Here is a 17,732-nt window from a genome sequence, read left to right on the forward strand (position 1 = left end):
ATCAGTTTCCTGGAAGTGGCAAGTTTGGCTTGTTTTTAAGGCCATTGCAGGTTAAACTTAAAAAAAGAACAAAACTGGCAATATAATGTAATTATACCTACAACGTTGGTTATTTTAGTTTCATCATGATAACTTAAGTGGATGTTGACTGTATGAACCACAACATATCAGCCAGTAAATTTGAATCCTACTTTGTGTCCCATGAATCCCATTACCCACTTTTATGTAGCTGAAAAATAGTTTGTCATGAACTGTTTTAGAAGAGGATTTAAGACATTTGAAGAAAAAAGTGATTTCTCTTTGCAATGAGATCAGTAATGAGTGCAGATCGCTGCACCAGTGTCCACTACTTGCAGAATTAAGTATCTAAACTAGTGTATTAATTTGACAGTTTTTGTAATATTAAAATATCTTTATTTTATTCATAGTGTTTACTGATGAAAAAAAAAAATCCCAGACACATTTTATTGTATTATTTTAAGTTTTAAACTTTTCTTTAATGATTTATTCCTTCTTTGCCATTCATGAATGCAAACATTGTACAAACACTCAAACAAAAATGTACAGATCAAATACAGAAACTCAAAAGGCACAACTTTAAAAGTAAACCTGTAGTCAAAATTTATTTAGGATATGTGATATGCATAATCTTTAGTGCAACAAATCTATAGACTTTAAAACACAACATGAGCTAAAATTCTGTAACAAGTCTCTAATTCCATTACCGGCGGGGTGGAAGTTTACTTTCATTCAACTAGATTTTCCTGCCTGTTTCTGGCCTGAAATGCACAAACAGTATATTAATAAATGCAAGGAAGTTGTTGAGACAAAACAGTGAATATATTGTATGTATACTATCTGCAATGAAAGATAAGTAAAAAATAAGAATTTCTTTATATAATTTTTTATATTATACAAAGGTTTTTTATCATAAATAAACCCCTCCTAAAAATCTGCTGCTAAAGGGGCATTATGCTGTTCTGTAACTGGTATTATCTTCATTGGTAATTCATTCTTGGTGGAAATGTAAGGAAACAGCTTCTCAGTGAAAGTGTGTTTGAAGGTGTAAATGTGTTTGTTTGCATCAAGATCAATAAATGCTAACTGCCCTTGGTCCCAGTCCAGCTGGACTCTGATCCTCTGGAGCTTCTTCACTGGGAGAACTCTGTTTGGAAGTGGCGGAGAGACTGCTGTGTATTTATCATTGAAGAGACAAATTCCCCAGTATCCAGTGTGTACTTTTCCTTTTCTTTGAACAGACTCCTGTAACACACCTAAGCCCCAGAACTGCTCATTTCTGACCTCAACATCCCAGCTGTGAGTCCCTGAGTTAAAGCCATCAGAGCTCAGGACACAGTGTCGTTGCTCAAACCTCTCTGGATTGCCAGGAACTTTCTGCTTTTGTCCAAATGTCACACTGGTCAGGTCATCAGACAAGATGAGGTGTGGTTCAACTGTGTTTGGATCCAGAATCAAAGGAGAGTAGGGAATCATTTCCTTCATCTTGTTCCACACGTTAAACTTCAGGTTGCCCAGATGTTTGGCCACATCGATCAGAGCACCTGAAACCGGCTGTGGATCAACCAGCAGGGGTTGCTGATGGACTCTTTTGATTGTAGGCTTGTAGTTCTGCAGGAATGAGATGTCTTCAGCTGTCAGCTGCTTCTCTGTCATTGTGACTGTGTCTGAAAGAGCTGTTATGCTCCTGCTCAGATCCTTAATCTTCACATTCATAATACGAGTCTTCTGCTCTTCTTCCTCCCTCAGAACAGTTATCCTGGCCTTTTCTTCTTCTTCCAGAAGCTGATGAAGCTTTTTGAACTGCTCAGTAATCTGCTTCTCTGTGCACTGGGTTTGGATCTTAATGTGCTCTTCTGTTTGGACAAAGTTTCCCTTAACTTGTCTAAAAAGCTGAAGTTTCTCTTTTAAGAGCTTCAGGCATTTCCGGAGCTCCTCTCTGTGATCCTCTGCAGCTTCATCGATGGGTCTGAATCTGTGGTCATTGTGTGTTTTTGAATCTCGACAAATGAGACACACAGGCTGCTGATGGTCGAAACAAAACAGTTTGAGTTTCTCAGAATGCAGACTGCAGAAAGCACCAGACTTTGCAGAGGCTTTTTGATCCATGTCCAGTAAGAAAGCTTCACACAGCTTCTTTAACTCCATGTTACAGGTTGGATCTTTTAACGAAGATATCTCCTTACAAAGCGGGCACATGTGTGTTTGTTTCTCAGACCACCATCGCTGTAGACAGTCCTTACAGAAGCTGTGGCTGCAATCCAGCTCAATGGGCTCTTTGAAGGTGTCGTGACAGAGTGTGCAGGACAGATCCTTTTCTGATCGAGAAGACATTTTACCTCAGACTGAAAACAAAACGCAGCTGGGAGAGCAATGAAGATGGTGTCCTTCAAATTTTCTTTCACTTCAACCTGAGGCGTTTTTAAAACTCCGAAGTATCCCAGTTTTCTTTTCACTGTCGGTAGGTTGGAACTCTTGCATCTGCTTTCATGGTGAGTTTCAAAGGTCCTGTTCACAAAGTCCAACTATCATATGGTCCATTATTATGCAATGCAAATATAGGAAAAGGAGATATGTCATACAAGGGGAACATGTGACAGCACGTTGCTCATGCAAACTCATCAAGCCCACAGATAAAAACTTCTTGACTTTATGACCTATGTGAAGCAACTAAACTCTAACTTGTGCAGGTGGAATAACTCAAAATTAACAGATGCTTTGTGAATCTGTTGTAGGTATAACTTTTCTTCTTTTGACAAATGTTCCAATGTTCATTGACTTTCCTATTTCAATACAGACCCCTGGGGAACCCCGATGTGAAGGGGGGGCACTGATAAGGGATGAGCCTCTAGGTTGACAGAGAAGCTCCTGCCTGTGAAGTATGGTTTGAACCAGAACAAAACTGTATCTTTAAAACCAATAAGATGTTCCAGCCATCCTACCAACCATACCTATGGTATCGAAGGCTGCTAATAGGTCCAAAAACACTAAAACAACAGAATTCGCCGAGTCTACAGTTTAAAGAAAGTTGTTAAAAACTGTCTCTGTGCTGTGGTGTGGCCTAAAACCTGACTGATACGCCTTACAAATGCCATTTACTGTATCTCTAAACATTTTTGGAATTGCTCAAAAACTACTTCCTCCAAAACTTTGGAGAGAAAGGTTAGATTAGATATTAACCTGTAGTTGAAAAGAACAGTTAGGTTGAGTTTTTTTTCTCAAAGGAGGCTGCACAACAACATGTTTAAGAGCATCAGAAGCACATTGACCGGCAATATGAAAAACATCCATATACAGCTGAGGGAGAATACAATCTGGAGGGTAATTTGAGACCTGATCTGATTGACTATCTACTCAAGAACTGCCAAGAACAGCTGACCATGAGGGAAATGATGAGGGATCTTAATTGAGATAGGATGGTGGGTTCTTTTTAACTTTTATTTTTATTTTTTGTTTCTCATTGTCACAGTCTGTACTGCCACTCCTCCAGCACTCCCCTGGTCCTCCACACCTGTCCCTGACCCCAGCTCTCCAATCAACCCAACCTGTCACACCTGTCCCCCATTGACTCACCAGTCCTTATATACACCAGCACCACAGTCACTCCCTGTCGGACCTTAAACCTGCTTACTACATGGACTCACCCCTTCGCCATTCCTGGTTCCTGTCCCTCCTTCAGTCCTGTCCACGTAAGACCTTCACCTGATGTTTCTGATAGTTAAATAAAGTATAGTTAATCTGCCCTTGTCTCTGTGGAGTCCATATGTAACACTTATGGGAATAGTGCTGTTGATGGAAAATTCCATTACAGGTGGAGAATTCCTATTGGTGGCATTCCACTATAAAGACACCATGAACTCATTGTTTGTTTCCCTGATGAAGGCCAGTGGGCTGAGGCGTGTTTGTGTTTTTAAAGGTTGCTACCACTGTGCTATAGAAGAAAGGTATTTTAGTCACTTTTAAATGAGAGTACCTTAGAGAGTACCTTTTGTCATTTCTAGTGTGTTCTACCCAATCCAAAGAGCACCTTGGATAAGAACTGGTGGATCCAGGAAATGCTCCTACACAAACCTTTTTTAGAGCTGCAAAGAGTCTTTTCAGAATGAATGGGACTGTCATCCTGATTTGAGGGTCCTCGCTTCCCCCATTTATTAAATCTGAAAGAAATCTCTAGAAGTGACTACATTCATCTTCTATGCACTTGTTTGATATATCCACTTTTCCCTGTCATGGCAGAAGATCTTTGGAAAATTGTCACCTAGTGGCAGGATAACACAAGATATCTGATTTCGAAACTTTAGGTGTCAGTGTAGCTTTTATAAATGCATCTTTTCACCATCTCATGTCTGTATGTCAGACAAGCCATTCACACCCGCTGCATTACCTGATCATCTTTATCTGTACACCTGATTCCACCTTCACAGCCCTTTAATGTACATATCATACTGCTCCACCATTAAGTGTAGCTTATCACTTGCAAAACTAACCCAGTGAGGTTGGTTGGTATCAGATCTTTTTATTATTTTGTAGATTTTTTCATCTCATCTGGGGTTTGCTTTTTGGTCAGGAGTGCTTATCTATCTGCCGTCCTGTCACTTCTGTTTGCATATTATGAATAACTGGCATTCAGTTTGTATTATCAGACTCGTCTTGTTTTACTTCAACTCTCCTTTGTTTTTCTTTCACCCAACAGTAACAAAACACAAAGTTTATTACCTTCATTGTCATTTGCTGGTTAAAGTGTTTATGCAAATTGATAAAAACATATATTTTAAAGAAAAGCTCTGTATGGCATTTAAAATAAAAACTCAGCATGTTTACTGGTGTTGTTACACTTTTGGACACTGTTGAAGCCTCAGATTGTAATTAGTGTGCTTACAATTTTATTTGTCATCACATAAAAAGAATGATCAGCTACAATAACTTATTATACAGTTGTATATTTTCCCTTTTTCTGACAGGTGAAGTTGACTGCATACAGTCCTTGCATTGCATTTTGAATTCTTGAAATTTGATCAGAATTCCAATCCAATCCAGTCCAATCAAATCCAATTTCATTTGTAAAGCAACAGAAATTACAGCAAATAAAACACAAAAAGGTAACGCATTATAACACAATAATAAAACCAGGATGTAAATCAGCCTGTCTAACATTCAATGGTAGCTCGTTCCACATCTTTGGGCCGGTGACTGAAACGCATGATCCCCTCTGAGCTCCCTCTTGGATTTAGAGACAACTAACAATAATTGATCTGCAGACCTGAGAGAACACGAGGGAGCAGTGAGTGAGTGGAGCACGAGCAGATCAAATGGAGCCCGGCCATGAATACATTAAAAAACAAATTAAATTATTTTAAAATTAATCCTTAGACTTAGAGGAAGCCACTGGTGGGAAGCTAAGATTGGGATAATATGCCCTCGTATCTTAGTATCAGTTAAAAGCTGATAAACTAGCTGGAGTCGTGTCACTAACGTCTGACTTAGCCCTGTATAAAGCCGTGTTAATTTTATTGACGAAATCTTTTCGTCATAGTCTTCGTCAAAGACTTATTTTTGTCGACGAATACGAAACGATAGCATAATAAAAGCTATAGCATGGGGATGAAAATTATAACGAAATGTACTGATAATCTCGGCAACCAATAAAAACGAAACGAAAATACTCAGCAGCAACGATATCCAATCAGAGCAACTGTTATTATGTGGAAAGGCGGGAGGAATGACAAAGACATCCAATCAGAATACGAAATTTTGTATGGTGAGGCTACAACCAAACTAACACCCGGGACGATGTTATAAACAGTTCATCTTTGTTTCGTTTTTCGTGACGAAGAGATCTTGAAACAATGTCCACTCTAGGGAGAAAAAGAAGAGCTGACGTATGGACACATTTCACATACGATGCGACACAAAACAAGACACTATGTAAACTGTGTGGTGCGACTATTACCGGCAAAAACACAACAAACTTGAAGCGACATTTGCAGACAAGTCATCCAGAAATCCATGCGAAGGTAAGCATGCTAACACTATGTTGAGCCTTTCGGTGTGCTCTTGCAAAGTTATTACTTTTGGAGAAAGAAAAGACTCATTACTTTGATGTGATATTTAAAAATTGCCCGAAACGTTTTAGGATGTAGGTGTTGTGGAAAAAATGTAAAACTTTGTTTTACTTGCTATTTTTCAACAGCTGCAGAAGACCCCAGGTGACCCCAGCGGGCCACCTGGAGCAAAGAAAGCCAAAGATACCCAACAGAATATTTCAGCAGTGCTTCAAAGTGTTTCAAAGTACAACAGTGACTCTAAAGAGCAAGTGAGCATCGAGAAAGCAATAGCTAAATGGATAGGATGCACAGGATTACCAGTCACTACTGTTGAAGATGAGGACTTCATTCTCATGATGGAGACTGTTGATAAAAAGCTGACTGTTCCAAATAAAATTAAAATAAGAAACCTGATAGACAAACACTATGAAGATGAAAAAAAGAAAATCAGGACAAGATTGGCTGCCGCTCGGAGAGTATCTGTTGGCATTCACTTGTGGACCAAAAGGGGACTTACTGCTTCATTTCTGGCTATTAGTTCATGCTACTTTTGTGTTGAACAAAATAAACCTGAGCACATATTACTGGCTTTGGAACAAGTAGCCCACCCATACACTGCACTGTCAATAAAAGCATGTGTGGATAAATGTATGCAAGAGTGGGATGTGCCAAATGAGAAGATCATCACAGTGATTACAGACAACGGGAGTAATATGGTGGCAGCATTCAAACACACCACATCAGAGGAAGAAGAAGTCATCTCTGAGGATTCAGAAGATTTCCCAGTGATGGAAAGTGACCCTAAACTGGAAGCTGATGAAATCCGGTGAGTTATTTCTTGAATTTTGTTTTATATGATAGTCTTTTATTGTATGACTAAAGTTGGAGCTGTATGTTTCTAGAATTGTATAGTTTTTCTCCCTTAGAATCTGCTAATATTTTTAGGGTTAGATAGAAACATTTTTTTTATTAATTTGTGTTTTTTTTTTTGTATTTAAAGGTACCATAATTTCAACATGGAACAGATGCCATGTGTGGTGCTCTCCTTACAACTTGTGGTCCACCTGATGCAGAAGGAGGCAAGTGTCAAGAGACTCCTGGATAAAGCAAGGTCGGTGGTGAAACTCTTTCTCAAGTCCTCTGTTGCAACACAATGGATCTTGGATGAGTGTGGCCTTACTGTTATTAATGACTGCCCCACACGCTGGTCAAGCACATTTAACATGATTGCACGTCTCCTCAAAGTAAAAGACTCAGTCTGCCAAATAACAAATGTCATGGGTTGGGACAGCTTGCTCCCTAGTGAGTGGCAAAAGCTGAAGTCCTTGCATGAGCTGCTGCTGCCTTTTGCAGAACATACACAAACCCTTCAGAGTGACACTATGTCCATGTCCCTGGTTGTTCCTGCTCTATTTGACCTGCTCAGCTACCTTGCTGACTTTGAAGAGAACACCAGCTATCAGGATCTTGCTACTCTTGCAGGGAAAATGAAAGGAAGTATAAACCTTCGGTTTGCTCACATCTTGGATCCTACTGATGAAAAGTTCTCAGCGCTTGCAGCAGCTGCTTGCTTTGTCAACCCTAACGTCTGTGAAACACTTGTTAACGTAACTAATGACAATATTCAGGAACTGCTCAAACAGGCAGAAGAGTATCTGGTCCAATCCACACAGGCACACTCACAACATGAAGCTGAGTCTGAAGATAATGGAGACGAGAACAGGAAGGAACAAGAAGAACCAGAAGTGGTACCATCCACGTCAAAGAAGCCAGTCTTCAGGTTTCACTCAAAATGCTGCTCAACACCTAGACAGAGGTCTTCCACAAACACCATGAGGCAGCAAATCAGAAAGTACAAGGAAGAGCTTTCACAACCAATCACATGTGACACAGGAACAGAGTTTTGGCTGGAAAAAAGCGACTCTCTTTATCCCAGCCTAAAACCTTTTGCGTTGGACCTCTTGGCTATGCCAGCTTCTCAAGCCTTTGCAGAGAGAGTGTTTAGTGTCACAGGTGACCTCACAAGAGGCAAGCGTAACAGAGCAAAGGCCACTTTAGCACAAAGTGCTTACCTTAAAATGAATCGAACTAAATAAATCTTGTGATATTAGCAGTACTTGTATAGAAACATAATGTATAATCTGATTTTAAGGCATTAATCTGAATTTGTTTTCTGGGTATTTAGAGAGCTGTTCTATGCCAAGAGTTGGTTTTTATGCCCATTCACTGATAGATGCTGTTTAGTAGTTATGGTGAAAATGTTATATTAGAAAGACTGAACTTACTGCATTACCTTTTAAATTTTTTTTTCAGTAATTATTGGTTTTTAATAACCTGTTGGAATTATAAATCTTTTTTTTTCCTTTAAATGTGTTTAAGGATTTTATTTTAAATATTTAGTATTGATTTGCAGAAGTGACATTTATGTTTTTATTTTAATATCCAGGGAGTGAAGGCCTGAAAACAAAATATGGTACTTTTAAGTCTGTGTTTTTTGTTTGAACTAATGGTCCTCTTGCATTCACAGTATTAAGTGATGTGAAGAATGCCTGGCAATCTAATGTTTTTTTTTTTTTTTATTTAAGACGAGCAGATCACCAGTTCCTATTTTATTTTAAGAAAAAAGCAAGGCAAAGTTAAAAGGTTTTTTCAAACAAGTAAAATCTCTGTGTCTGTGCAAGTATTATATGTTCAAACTTGACAGGTTAATGTTTAATTTTTTCTAGATATAACTTCAAAACCTTCATGGAAACTTAGAAAAATGCTTTAAAATTTACCCTGTATTTTAGTCAACTAAATCTACTGTAGTTTAGTCAACTATAATATGATATTTAGTTGACTATAACTAAACCTAAACTTAAGATTACTAAATTATGACTAAAACTATACATTTTAGTAATAAGACTATGACAAAAACTAAATCAAAATTTGCTGTCAAAATTAACACTGGTATAAAGTGCATTACAATAGTCAAGACGAGCCGTGAAAAAAGCATGGATTAAATATCAAAGTGATGCAACTTTACCCAGTTGTCGCAGATAAAAAATACTGGATTTCACATCTGAGTTAATCTGTGCATCAGACTTGAAATTGCTGTCTAGCTTTAAACTGAGGTTTGTAGCTGTAGGTAGCAAATACTGCTTTAACGTGCTTGGATCAAGATCAGTTTTGTAGGCCCAAACAACAAAAGTCTTTTTGTCATTTAAATGCAAAGAATTTTGAGACATCCATGCATTCATTTCAATAATACACCCGAGTAAGTGATTTGTAACATAAGTCTGACTATAGTCAGCATAATAATGAAACGCAATATTAAACTTCCTAAGAATTGAGCCAAGAAGAAATAGGTAAAGTGAAAGGAGAAAAGAGGCCCAAGGATAGAACCTTGAGGGACCCACATGTGAGAGGTGCTGGAGAGGACTCAGCAGCCCCAAAGCAGACACAGAAGCTTCTCTCTGTTTGACCTAAACCAATCCAAAGCACCACCCTGAATACCCACAGAGCTCTCCAGGTGAGATAAAAGGATCTGATGGTGCAACTGTGTCGAAGGCAGCTGTCAGGTCCAAAACCTCTTTAAAACGGCGAGATGGAAGTGGAGATCCAGTAGGCTTCATCTGACCAATTATCTTTCCTGGAAAGGGCAGCTAACAGGCTCAAACTGGTTAAAAACAGCCGAGCACATGACAGGAAAGAAGAGGTCATGGGAGGGAGGATTAACATGGACTCTAATGCTAGCAACCTTGTTAATAAAAAGCTCAAAATTTTCATGTTGCAACTGAACTTTCGCTGCAAACTGAGGGGTGTTGAGAACAGTCGATAGTTTTAAAAAGGCTACTATGATTGACAGTTCGAGGCAATAATACCAGAGAAATGCTTTGTCTTAGCAGATTTTGCTGTTCTCTGATAAAGACGTCAGCTATCCTTCAGCATCTGGAAGGACACCTGTAACTTATCCTTCTTCCACTTTCTCTCAGCTCTCCTGCGTATGCGCCTAGTAACGCATGTGTTGCATCGTTTAACCAGGATTTTGTAAACTGCAGCAACAGTCAGGCAAAACAACATGTTTAACATTCTAATATCCAAAAGTTGTGCATCTATTTTGACTCAACTTTTTCTTTCTTTTATAAGGCACCAATCATCAGTGATACAGTTACAGATTTGTAAATTACAGATCTTGAATAAATTGAACTGTTTGCTGTGTTTTTTTTTTGTCCTTAGGTGGTCATTGATTGCCACTGACAGAGTGCCTAAATGTTTGTTTATGGTTGTGATTGTTTTTTATGTTTTATTGTTTATGTTTTATGTTTGTTAGACTGTAAACTGAATTGCCCTTTGGGGATAAATACAGTTGTTTGAATCTTATATCTTGAGATTTAAAACAGACTGTAGAATCAAATCATCTTTTACATTGCTAAATAAATACTGTCTGTTTTCTTGATACATATGGATGGCTTCTTTAAATGTTATTTGTAATATCTCAAAATATTCTAATGTAGTATAACGGTTTTCATTTAGAATCCTGTGTTGATTTTCTGATGTTGTCCCAATGCTACACCCCACAACTTTTTTTTTTTCACCTCATGTGCAAAAGTATTTGCATGTATTTCATAATCGAATCTTTAGAACTGCTGCCAAATACCCAGTAAAAATCAAGTTTTTATTTGTACTGAAGGAGCTCTTGAAATAAAAAAAAGCAGTCAACACCTTGGCTGAGCAGATGTATTTTCTGTCCCTTGGTTTTCCTCCTCTGTATGAGAGAAAAAGAGAGAGAGAGAGAAAATTAAGCTTTTTGGTGTAGTTAATTTGCATTTTGCTTGCTTCTCTTCAGATTAAGCTGCCGGGAAGCATCAGGTAGAGACAGGGCTTATTTGTATTTTAATGAAACCCAAAATACTAAATACACTAATTGTAGATTTAAGTCATTTGAATGCATAAAAGAATGGAATTGAAATAAAGTTTTGATGATGGCTTTTTAAAGTATAACAATGCCCAGGCAAAAACGTAGAGTAATAACAAAAAAAAAAAAAAGATTTTTTCCATTTATTCACAAATACATATAATATACAAACACTGATACAAACTAAAACCAAAATGTTAATATCAGATACAGAAGACACTTTAATGACAGCAGAGATACACAGAGCCTGTGGCAAGGTATACAGTCAGTCACAGACTACAAACCCTCACCACAGGTCTGTGACGGTAACATCCCTCTGCTGAACAACCTCAATGGCTTCTTTGTCCAGTTTGAAGCACAGAACAACACACGTCCACGGAAGACCCCACCCCCATCTCACGACAAGGCTCTTTTTCTGTCTGCAGCCAATGTGAAGAAAACACTCTACACCTTCAACTAAGCTGCAGGTCCAGACAACATTCCTGGACGTGTGCTGAAGGACTGCACAGAAAATGGACATCTTTAACACTTCCCTGAGCCAGCCTGTTGTTCCAGCATGCTTCAAAATCACCACTATCATACCCGTGCCAAAGAAGCCTACTCCCACCTCCTTTAATGACTACTGTCACACTTACCCCCATCTTCATGAAGTGCTTTAAACAGCTAGTACTGTCTCACATCAAATCCACCCTTCAGTTCAGTATTCAACACTATTATCCCACAACAGCTCATCATTAAACTGGACCAGCTAGGACTCAACACATCAAGGTGCAACTGGTTGCTGGACTTCCTTTGTGAGAGGTCACAAGCAGTACGGGTCGGCAATAACACCTCGAGCACCATCACACTGACCACAGGACCCCCACAGGGATGTGTGCTCAGTCCCCTGCTCTTCACCCTGCTGACCCATGACTGCACACCAGCATTTAGCACCAACCACAGTGAAGTTTGCAGACGATACGATACGACTCTGGTGGGTCTCATCTCAAACTACAATGAGACAAACTACAGGAAGGAGGTCAGCCGTCTGTCCATGTGGTTCAGCAATAACAATCTCCTTTTAAATTCAGACAAGACAAATGAGATTGTGCAGGACTTCAGGAGAGGCCACCAAACACCCCCCACTGACCATCAATGGTGCTGCTGTAGGTGGCGAGAGTGTGCAGTACCAAGTTCCTGGGGGTGTTCATCTGTGAGGACCTGTCCTGGAGAGCCAACTACACACCACTGGTGAAGTAAGCCCAGCGGTGCCTCTACTACATCCGGTGACTGAAGAGAGTGAAAGCCCCCCCACCCATCACATGCAACTTTTAATAAGGCACCACTGACAGTATCCTGACCAGCTGTGTCACTGTGTGGTTTGGGAGCTCCACAGAACAGAAAAACACTGCAGTGCATAGTGAACACAGTGAGGAAGATCACTGGCGTCTCAGTTCTCCCTCTCCTGGACATTTATAACACCCACCTCACCCTCAAAGCAGTCAGCATTGTGAGGGACTCCAGCCATCCCTTGCACTGTTCAGCCTCCTGCCTTCTGGAAGAAAGTACTGAAGCCTCCGGGCCTGCTCTAGCAGACTTTTGAACACCACCAGGCTGTCAGAAAGCTGACCTACTTCCCAAACAGATGAAGAGTTTCAAAAACAAAGAGAGGTAAAAAACAAACAAACAATCAAACATGGAGCTTGCAACAGACATGACAACAAGATTATGAAGCCCCCTAGGGGACAGAGGGATTATTATTTTATTTTATTTTATATTACTTCCTGCTTTACTTTTTGGGCTGCTTGTGTTTAGACTGTAAAGTGAGGTTGATATGATTTATTGGTAATTTATCAAATAAATTCCAATTTCCAGTCATTTTCATGACTGAATAATTTATTATTAATTATTATTAATTTATTATTAAAAATGAGGATGTCAGGCGAGGTCATGTCAGGTAATACTAAAGTCATCGCAGAAGAGTCAGAAAAACACAATAGAGGAAATAGAAATCAGAAAGCGAGTCAAGAGCACCATCAACAGGGATGAGGAAGCTCTCACACAGAGACCATCGGCAAGCCAATGAATAACAGCTGATAAATGACGCTTCTGAGTCTATATTTAAGAAAGAAGATTAAATTATCCTTTTGAGTCAGAAGAGCCACAGGAGAAGCCAGCATTATGTAGTATTATTATGTATTTTTGACACAGTAGCTTCTTAATAATAAGCTGTACTAAGCAGTTAAATAATTCACAGTAATGAAAATGGATGGAAATTTGAGTTGATGTAAAACCTTCCAGTAAATCATATCAATCTCACTGTACAGTCTAAACACAAGCAGCCCAAACAATAAAGTACAAAGATTCTTGATACTGTTGTTGATTACTGCAAACCTCTTTGTTTCTGACAAGAAGTACTGGTCTTCCCTAACTAGTCTATTAATGAATTTTGCTGTAAAGTGCCCTGAGATGATATTGTTGTGAAGTAGCGCTATACAAATAAAGCTGAATTGAACTGAATTTGTCTGTAGCTACATTACAACAACATATTTCCTCTGTTAAAGTGGACATAATGTGAGGTGTATGTACGAGTTATGTTGACTTGATGCTGAGAGGAACAGATACAGACCAGAAACCCCTACAGAAACTGAGCAAAATGGATTTAATAGGCTGTGTGTGCTCCTGTAGACATGCAATCAGTGTCTGTCAAATCATCCCTTTGTTGCAAGGGAACACAAAAGCACTGTGAAGGAATGCAAAAGAAAAAAATTCCTGTGTCCCCCTAGGGAGCTCGTATAAGACCAATAACACAACCTGAAATAAAAAAAGAGAAATCATTGGATTAAAAATGTTTTAAAAGTTGTGTCTTTCAATCACTCAACCAACAATTCTGACAAAGTTAAAAAAAAAAGAAGAAAAAAAGAAAATTGTTATTATTTATTCATGACTGCATTTATTATACACAAAAAATAAAAACAAAATGTGAATATCAGAAACAAAGGTTTTAAAGAACTTTAAAGTTTTAAAGAAGAAAAACATGATATACATGATAATCTACTGAGAAAATGCAACATGAAGCTCAGTACAATGTTTTCATCAGAGTAGAAGCTTGTGGAAATGGTCATATCTGCATTGAGTTGGAAAAAGCAAAGATCCCAGATATCTGAATTCATTCTCCTAAATCTACATATTATTCAACTGTAAAGTGTTTCTCTGTGTTAATTATTTTCTATATTAAAATAAAATGAAAGGCAGACATGATTTATAGACAAAACAGCAGTGGAATATATGAATAAATGTATGAAGATAAAAACACAGCATATATACCATACCACAAACATTAACGAAAGCAATCATGTTGCAGTTTTATAAAACTCCTGCTCACTACTTATACAAAATCCTCATTATTTATGTGAACCCAAAAATGGTCCCAAAGGTCTTCCCAAACTTTAGCCTTGATTAACCATGAAATATTTCCAACACAACAAATGTCATAAAATCTACTCTTACTTGGGAGTTCCATTTATTAATAATCATCATGAAGGTCTGAAAATGAATTCAGAGGAGCTTAAAATTGAGGCAGTTTTGTCATAATTCAGTTCTGAAAGTTTATATTGCACAATATGTTGTCACTGATTTTTGCTAATAAAAAATAATCAATATTAAAGTCCTATTGCAATATTATTTTTATTTCAGTCTTGTTAAAAACACAACAAATGTCATACTAACTGCCATCGTTTTGTTGTTAACTGCAAAGGTCTGAAATGTATTTTTTATGAATTTAAAGAACTGTAGCATAACTGCACAATAACACGACATTAAATGTCATATTTAGAGGAGCCTTTTGAAAATACTGTGTTACTGTTTTTTGCCAGTTTCATTATCATTATATTAAAATCCTGTTATTTATTACAGTATATTAAAAACAAGCAACTGAAATAAGTTGAAAAACTGAAACTGAAAAAAGCTCAGCTAACTAGTATTTTAGCATTACCATTACTAAACTGAAATGGTTAAATGCATGTACTTTACAGCATTTGTATTAATCATAGTTTGCAACTCTAGAAAGGCCAGAAACCTGACGATAAACGGACTGCCTGCTCTTGTGTAACAGAGACGGTCATGGGTAAAATCTTCAGGGGTATTTTATTATTGGTGGAAATGTAAGGAAACAGCTTCTCAGTGAAAGTTTGTTTGAAGGTGTAAATGTGTTTCTTAGTGTCAAGATCAAAGAAGGACAGCTTCCCTCGGTCCCAGTCCAGCTGGACTCTGATCCTCTGGGGTTTCTCCACTGAGAGAACTTTCTGTGGAAGTGGTGGAGAGGATGCTGTGAGTTTTCCATCAAGGAGAACTATTTCCCAGTATCCAGTCTGGAGCTGTCCCTTTCTCTCAGCTGATTCCTTCATCACACCAACACCCCAGCGTTGATCGTTTCTGACCTCAACATCCCAGCTGTGGTTCCCTGAGTTTAAGCCTTCAGAGCCCAGGACACAGTTATGTTTATCAAACCTCTCTGGATTATGAGGAAGCTTCTGTTTCTGTCCAAAAGTCACACTGGTCAGATCTTCAGACAGGATGAGCTCTGGATGAGCTGTGTTTGGATCCAGAATCAAAGGAGAGTAGGAGACCAGGTCCTTCATCTTGTTCCACACATTAAAGGTCAGGTTGCCCAGATGTTTGGCCACATCGATCAGAGCACCTGAGACCAGCTGTGGATCATCATGCTGGGGGTGCGATATTGTGACAATCCTTTCTGCATCATTGTAGATCTGCAGAAATAAGGGATTTCCTGCAGTCAGCACCTTCTCTGTGACTCTGATTGTATCTGAGAGAACTGTTATTTCACTGTTCAAAGCATCAATGTCCTTCCTCATCATCTTACTTTTCTGCTCCTCCTCCTCTCTCAGAGCACTTACCCTTTCATCCTCTTCCTCTTGCAGAAACTGATGAAGTTTTTTAAACTGCTGCATTATCTGGCTTTTTGTATATTTACTCTGCATCTTAATGTGTTCCATTATTTGATCCAAATTGCCTTTAACTTCTTCAAAAAAATTCAGCTTCTCTTTTAAAGGTATCAAGGATTTCTGCAGCTCCTTTCTGTGATCCTCTGCAGCTTCATCAATGGGTCTGAATTTGTGGTCATTGTGTGATTTTGAATCTCGACAGACGACACAAACAGGCTGCTGATGATCCAGACAGAACAGTTTGAGTTTCTCAGAGTGCAGACTGCAGAGAGGCTCAGATCCTGCTAAAGCTTTTTGACGTCTCTCTAGTAAGAAACCCTCACACAGGTTCTTCAGCACCAGGTTAGAGTGTGGATGTCTCAAAAGAGATATCTTCTTACACATCGGGCATATGCGCATCTGTTTCTCAGACCACCATCTCTGCAGGCAGTCCTCACAGAAGCTGTGGCTGCATTCCAGGATGACGGGCTCTTTGAAGATGTCATGGCAGACAGGACAGGAGAGATCCTTTTCTGACTGAGAAGACATTTAACCTCAGAGTAAGAATCCAGCTGAAACGAAATTTCTTCCTCAAATTTGTTTCACTTTTAGCAAAAGCGCATTTAAAACTCATAACATAGAAAAAAAACGCATTTTGAATAACTGCAAGCTCCCAGTACTCCAGTGTCAGTTTTCCCAGTAATCTTCAATCTGTAATTGTACTTGAAGACACTGCTAGGGAAGTGAAACTACAATACAAAATGAGGAACAAACCACCAGAAAGGAAGTTTGTGTCACAAGGCGTCGGAAAGGAAGGAGCCAAAGGCACAGTGAGGAGTCATGTGGATGTAGAAGAAAAGATTATTCAATAAAACAAAAAGACAATGTACTGACAGAATAAAAACCAAAAACCAAAAACTACAAAACATGAACCTATAATAAAGTACAAGAAAAACGGGTCTGGCCAGTAGCAAAAGAAACCTGGGGTAATTGCAAACAAGAAGCAGGTGCAAAATGCTAACCTGAACTATCTGAGTTTAGATACATCCAGAACTTAACATTTTCTGCACTTTTAAAAAAAAAAATTCTATTTTTTTTTTTTTTTTACATAAAGTGCCATTGTTAATGACCTTCAAATGAAACTTGTCCAGTTGTAAGTCATGCAGCTTCTACCCCAGAACATTGTACAAATCAAAATTTGCTCAAATGCCATCCATCACTCAGGACAGCACAGGTTGTATTTACTGTTAAATATCCTTAGAGGTCATTTTAATTGAACTGCCTCCTATGAAAGCTGACTTTCATATTGACAGACTTGAATGCTCCAGTTTGATACGAATGATGGAAATCTACTTTGACAAATGTCGTCAGCAGAGAAGTCTGAATGAGTTTATTTGAGTTTATGGGAATGTTAAAATCTAACTGGAATAAGGAAAGATTGCAGGTCTACCATAAGATATAAGTCATCTGGGAAAATCCTATATGTTCACATTTCATCTAAAAATGTTAATAATCAGCGTCTGTGTCTACAACCACAGTGGTGCGGTGGTTAGCAGTGTCATCCCACAGCAAGAAGGTTCCTGTTTCGCATCTCGGCTGGAGTTCTGTGTTGGGTACTCTGGCTTTTTTCCATTGGTGTTTCTAAATTCTTCCAGAATGACCCAGCATGTTCATTAATGAGCTGTTGAGGTGGAATACAATACATCAATATCAGCTGACATCCAGTGATCTGTTTCGTTACTTTAGCATTATATGATGCTTTTATCCTAATTATTCCCCCTCAAATAATTGATAAAAAATATGAAAAACTTTTTTAAAAAGTTACTTTTATTTTATTAGCTGACAAGTGAA

The 17,732-nt window shown here is 38.5% G+C and overlaps 3 protein-coding genes across 4 annotated transcripts; 1 reads left to right on the forward strand and 2 right to left on the reverse strand.

Annotated features, from left to right (window-relative positions):
• Positions 1-102: 102 nt before the first annotated feature.
• On the reverse strand, positions 103-2,558 carry LOC121636745 (E3 ubiquitin-protein ligase TRIM39-like). The gene has a single exon (XM_041980526.1). The coding sequence runs from the start codon at positions 2,350-2,352 to the stop codon at positions 946-948; it is 1,407 nt and encodes a 468-aa protein (XP_041836460.1). The 5' UTR covers positions 2,353-2,558; the 3' UTR covers positions 103-945.
• A 3,104-nt stretch (positions 2,559-5,662) lies between these two features.
• Positions 5,663-9,605, forward strand: LOC121637505 (E3 SUMO-protein ligase ZBED1-like). Its single transcript, XM_041981706.1, has 3 exons — positions 5,663-6,032; positions 6,209-6,888; positions 7,063-9,605. The coding sequence occupies exons 1-3, from the start codon at positions 5,865-5,867 to the stop codon at positions 8,156-8,158; spliced, it is 1,944 nt and encodes a 647-aa protein (XP_041837640.1). The 5' UTR covers positions 5,663-5,864; the 3' UTR covers positions 8,159-9,605.
• A 4,255-nt stretch (positions 9,606-13,860) lies between these two features.
• On the reverse strand, positions 13,861-16,599 carry LOC121635371 (zinc-binding protein A33-like). Of its 2 annotated transcripts, XM_041978482.1 has the most exons (2): positions 15,855-16,599; positions 13,861-15,707 (listed from the first exon to the last, which is right to left on the reverse strand). In XM_041978482.1, the coding sequence occupies exons 1-2, from the start codon at positions 16,428-16,430 to the stop codon at positions 15,000-15,002; spliced, it is 1,284 nt and encodes a 427-aa protein (XP_041834416.1). In that variant the 5' UTR covers positions 16,431-16,599; the 3' UTR covers positions 13,861-14,999. The 2 variants fall into 2 exon arrangements, with proteins under 2 accessions (XP_041834416.1, XP_041834408.1); XM_041978474.1 differs by having other exon boundaries at positions 13,861-16,597.
• Between the last annotated feature and the right edge of the window lie 1,133 nt (positions 16,600-17,732).

The sequence above is a fragment of the Melanotaenia boesemani genome, chromosome 3 (genome assembly GCF_017639745.1).
Source record: "Melanotaenia boesemani isolate fMelBoe1 chromosome 3, fMelBoe1.pri, whole genome shotgun sequence".
Taxonomy (NCBI): Eukaryota; Metazoa; Chordata; class Actinopteri; order Atheriniformes; family Melanotaeniidae; genus Melanotaenia; species Melanotaenia boesemani.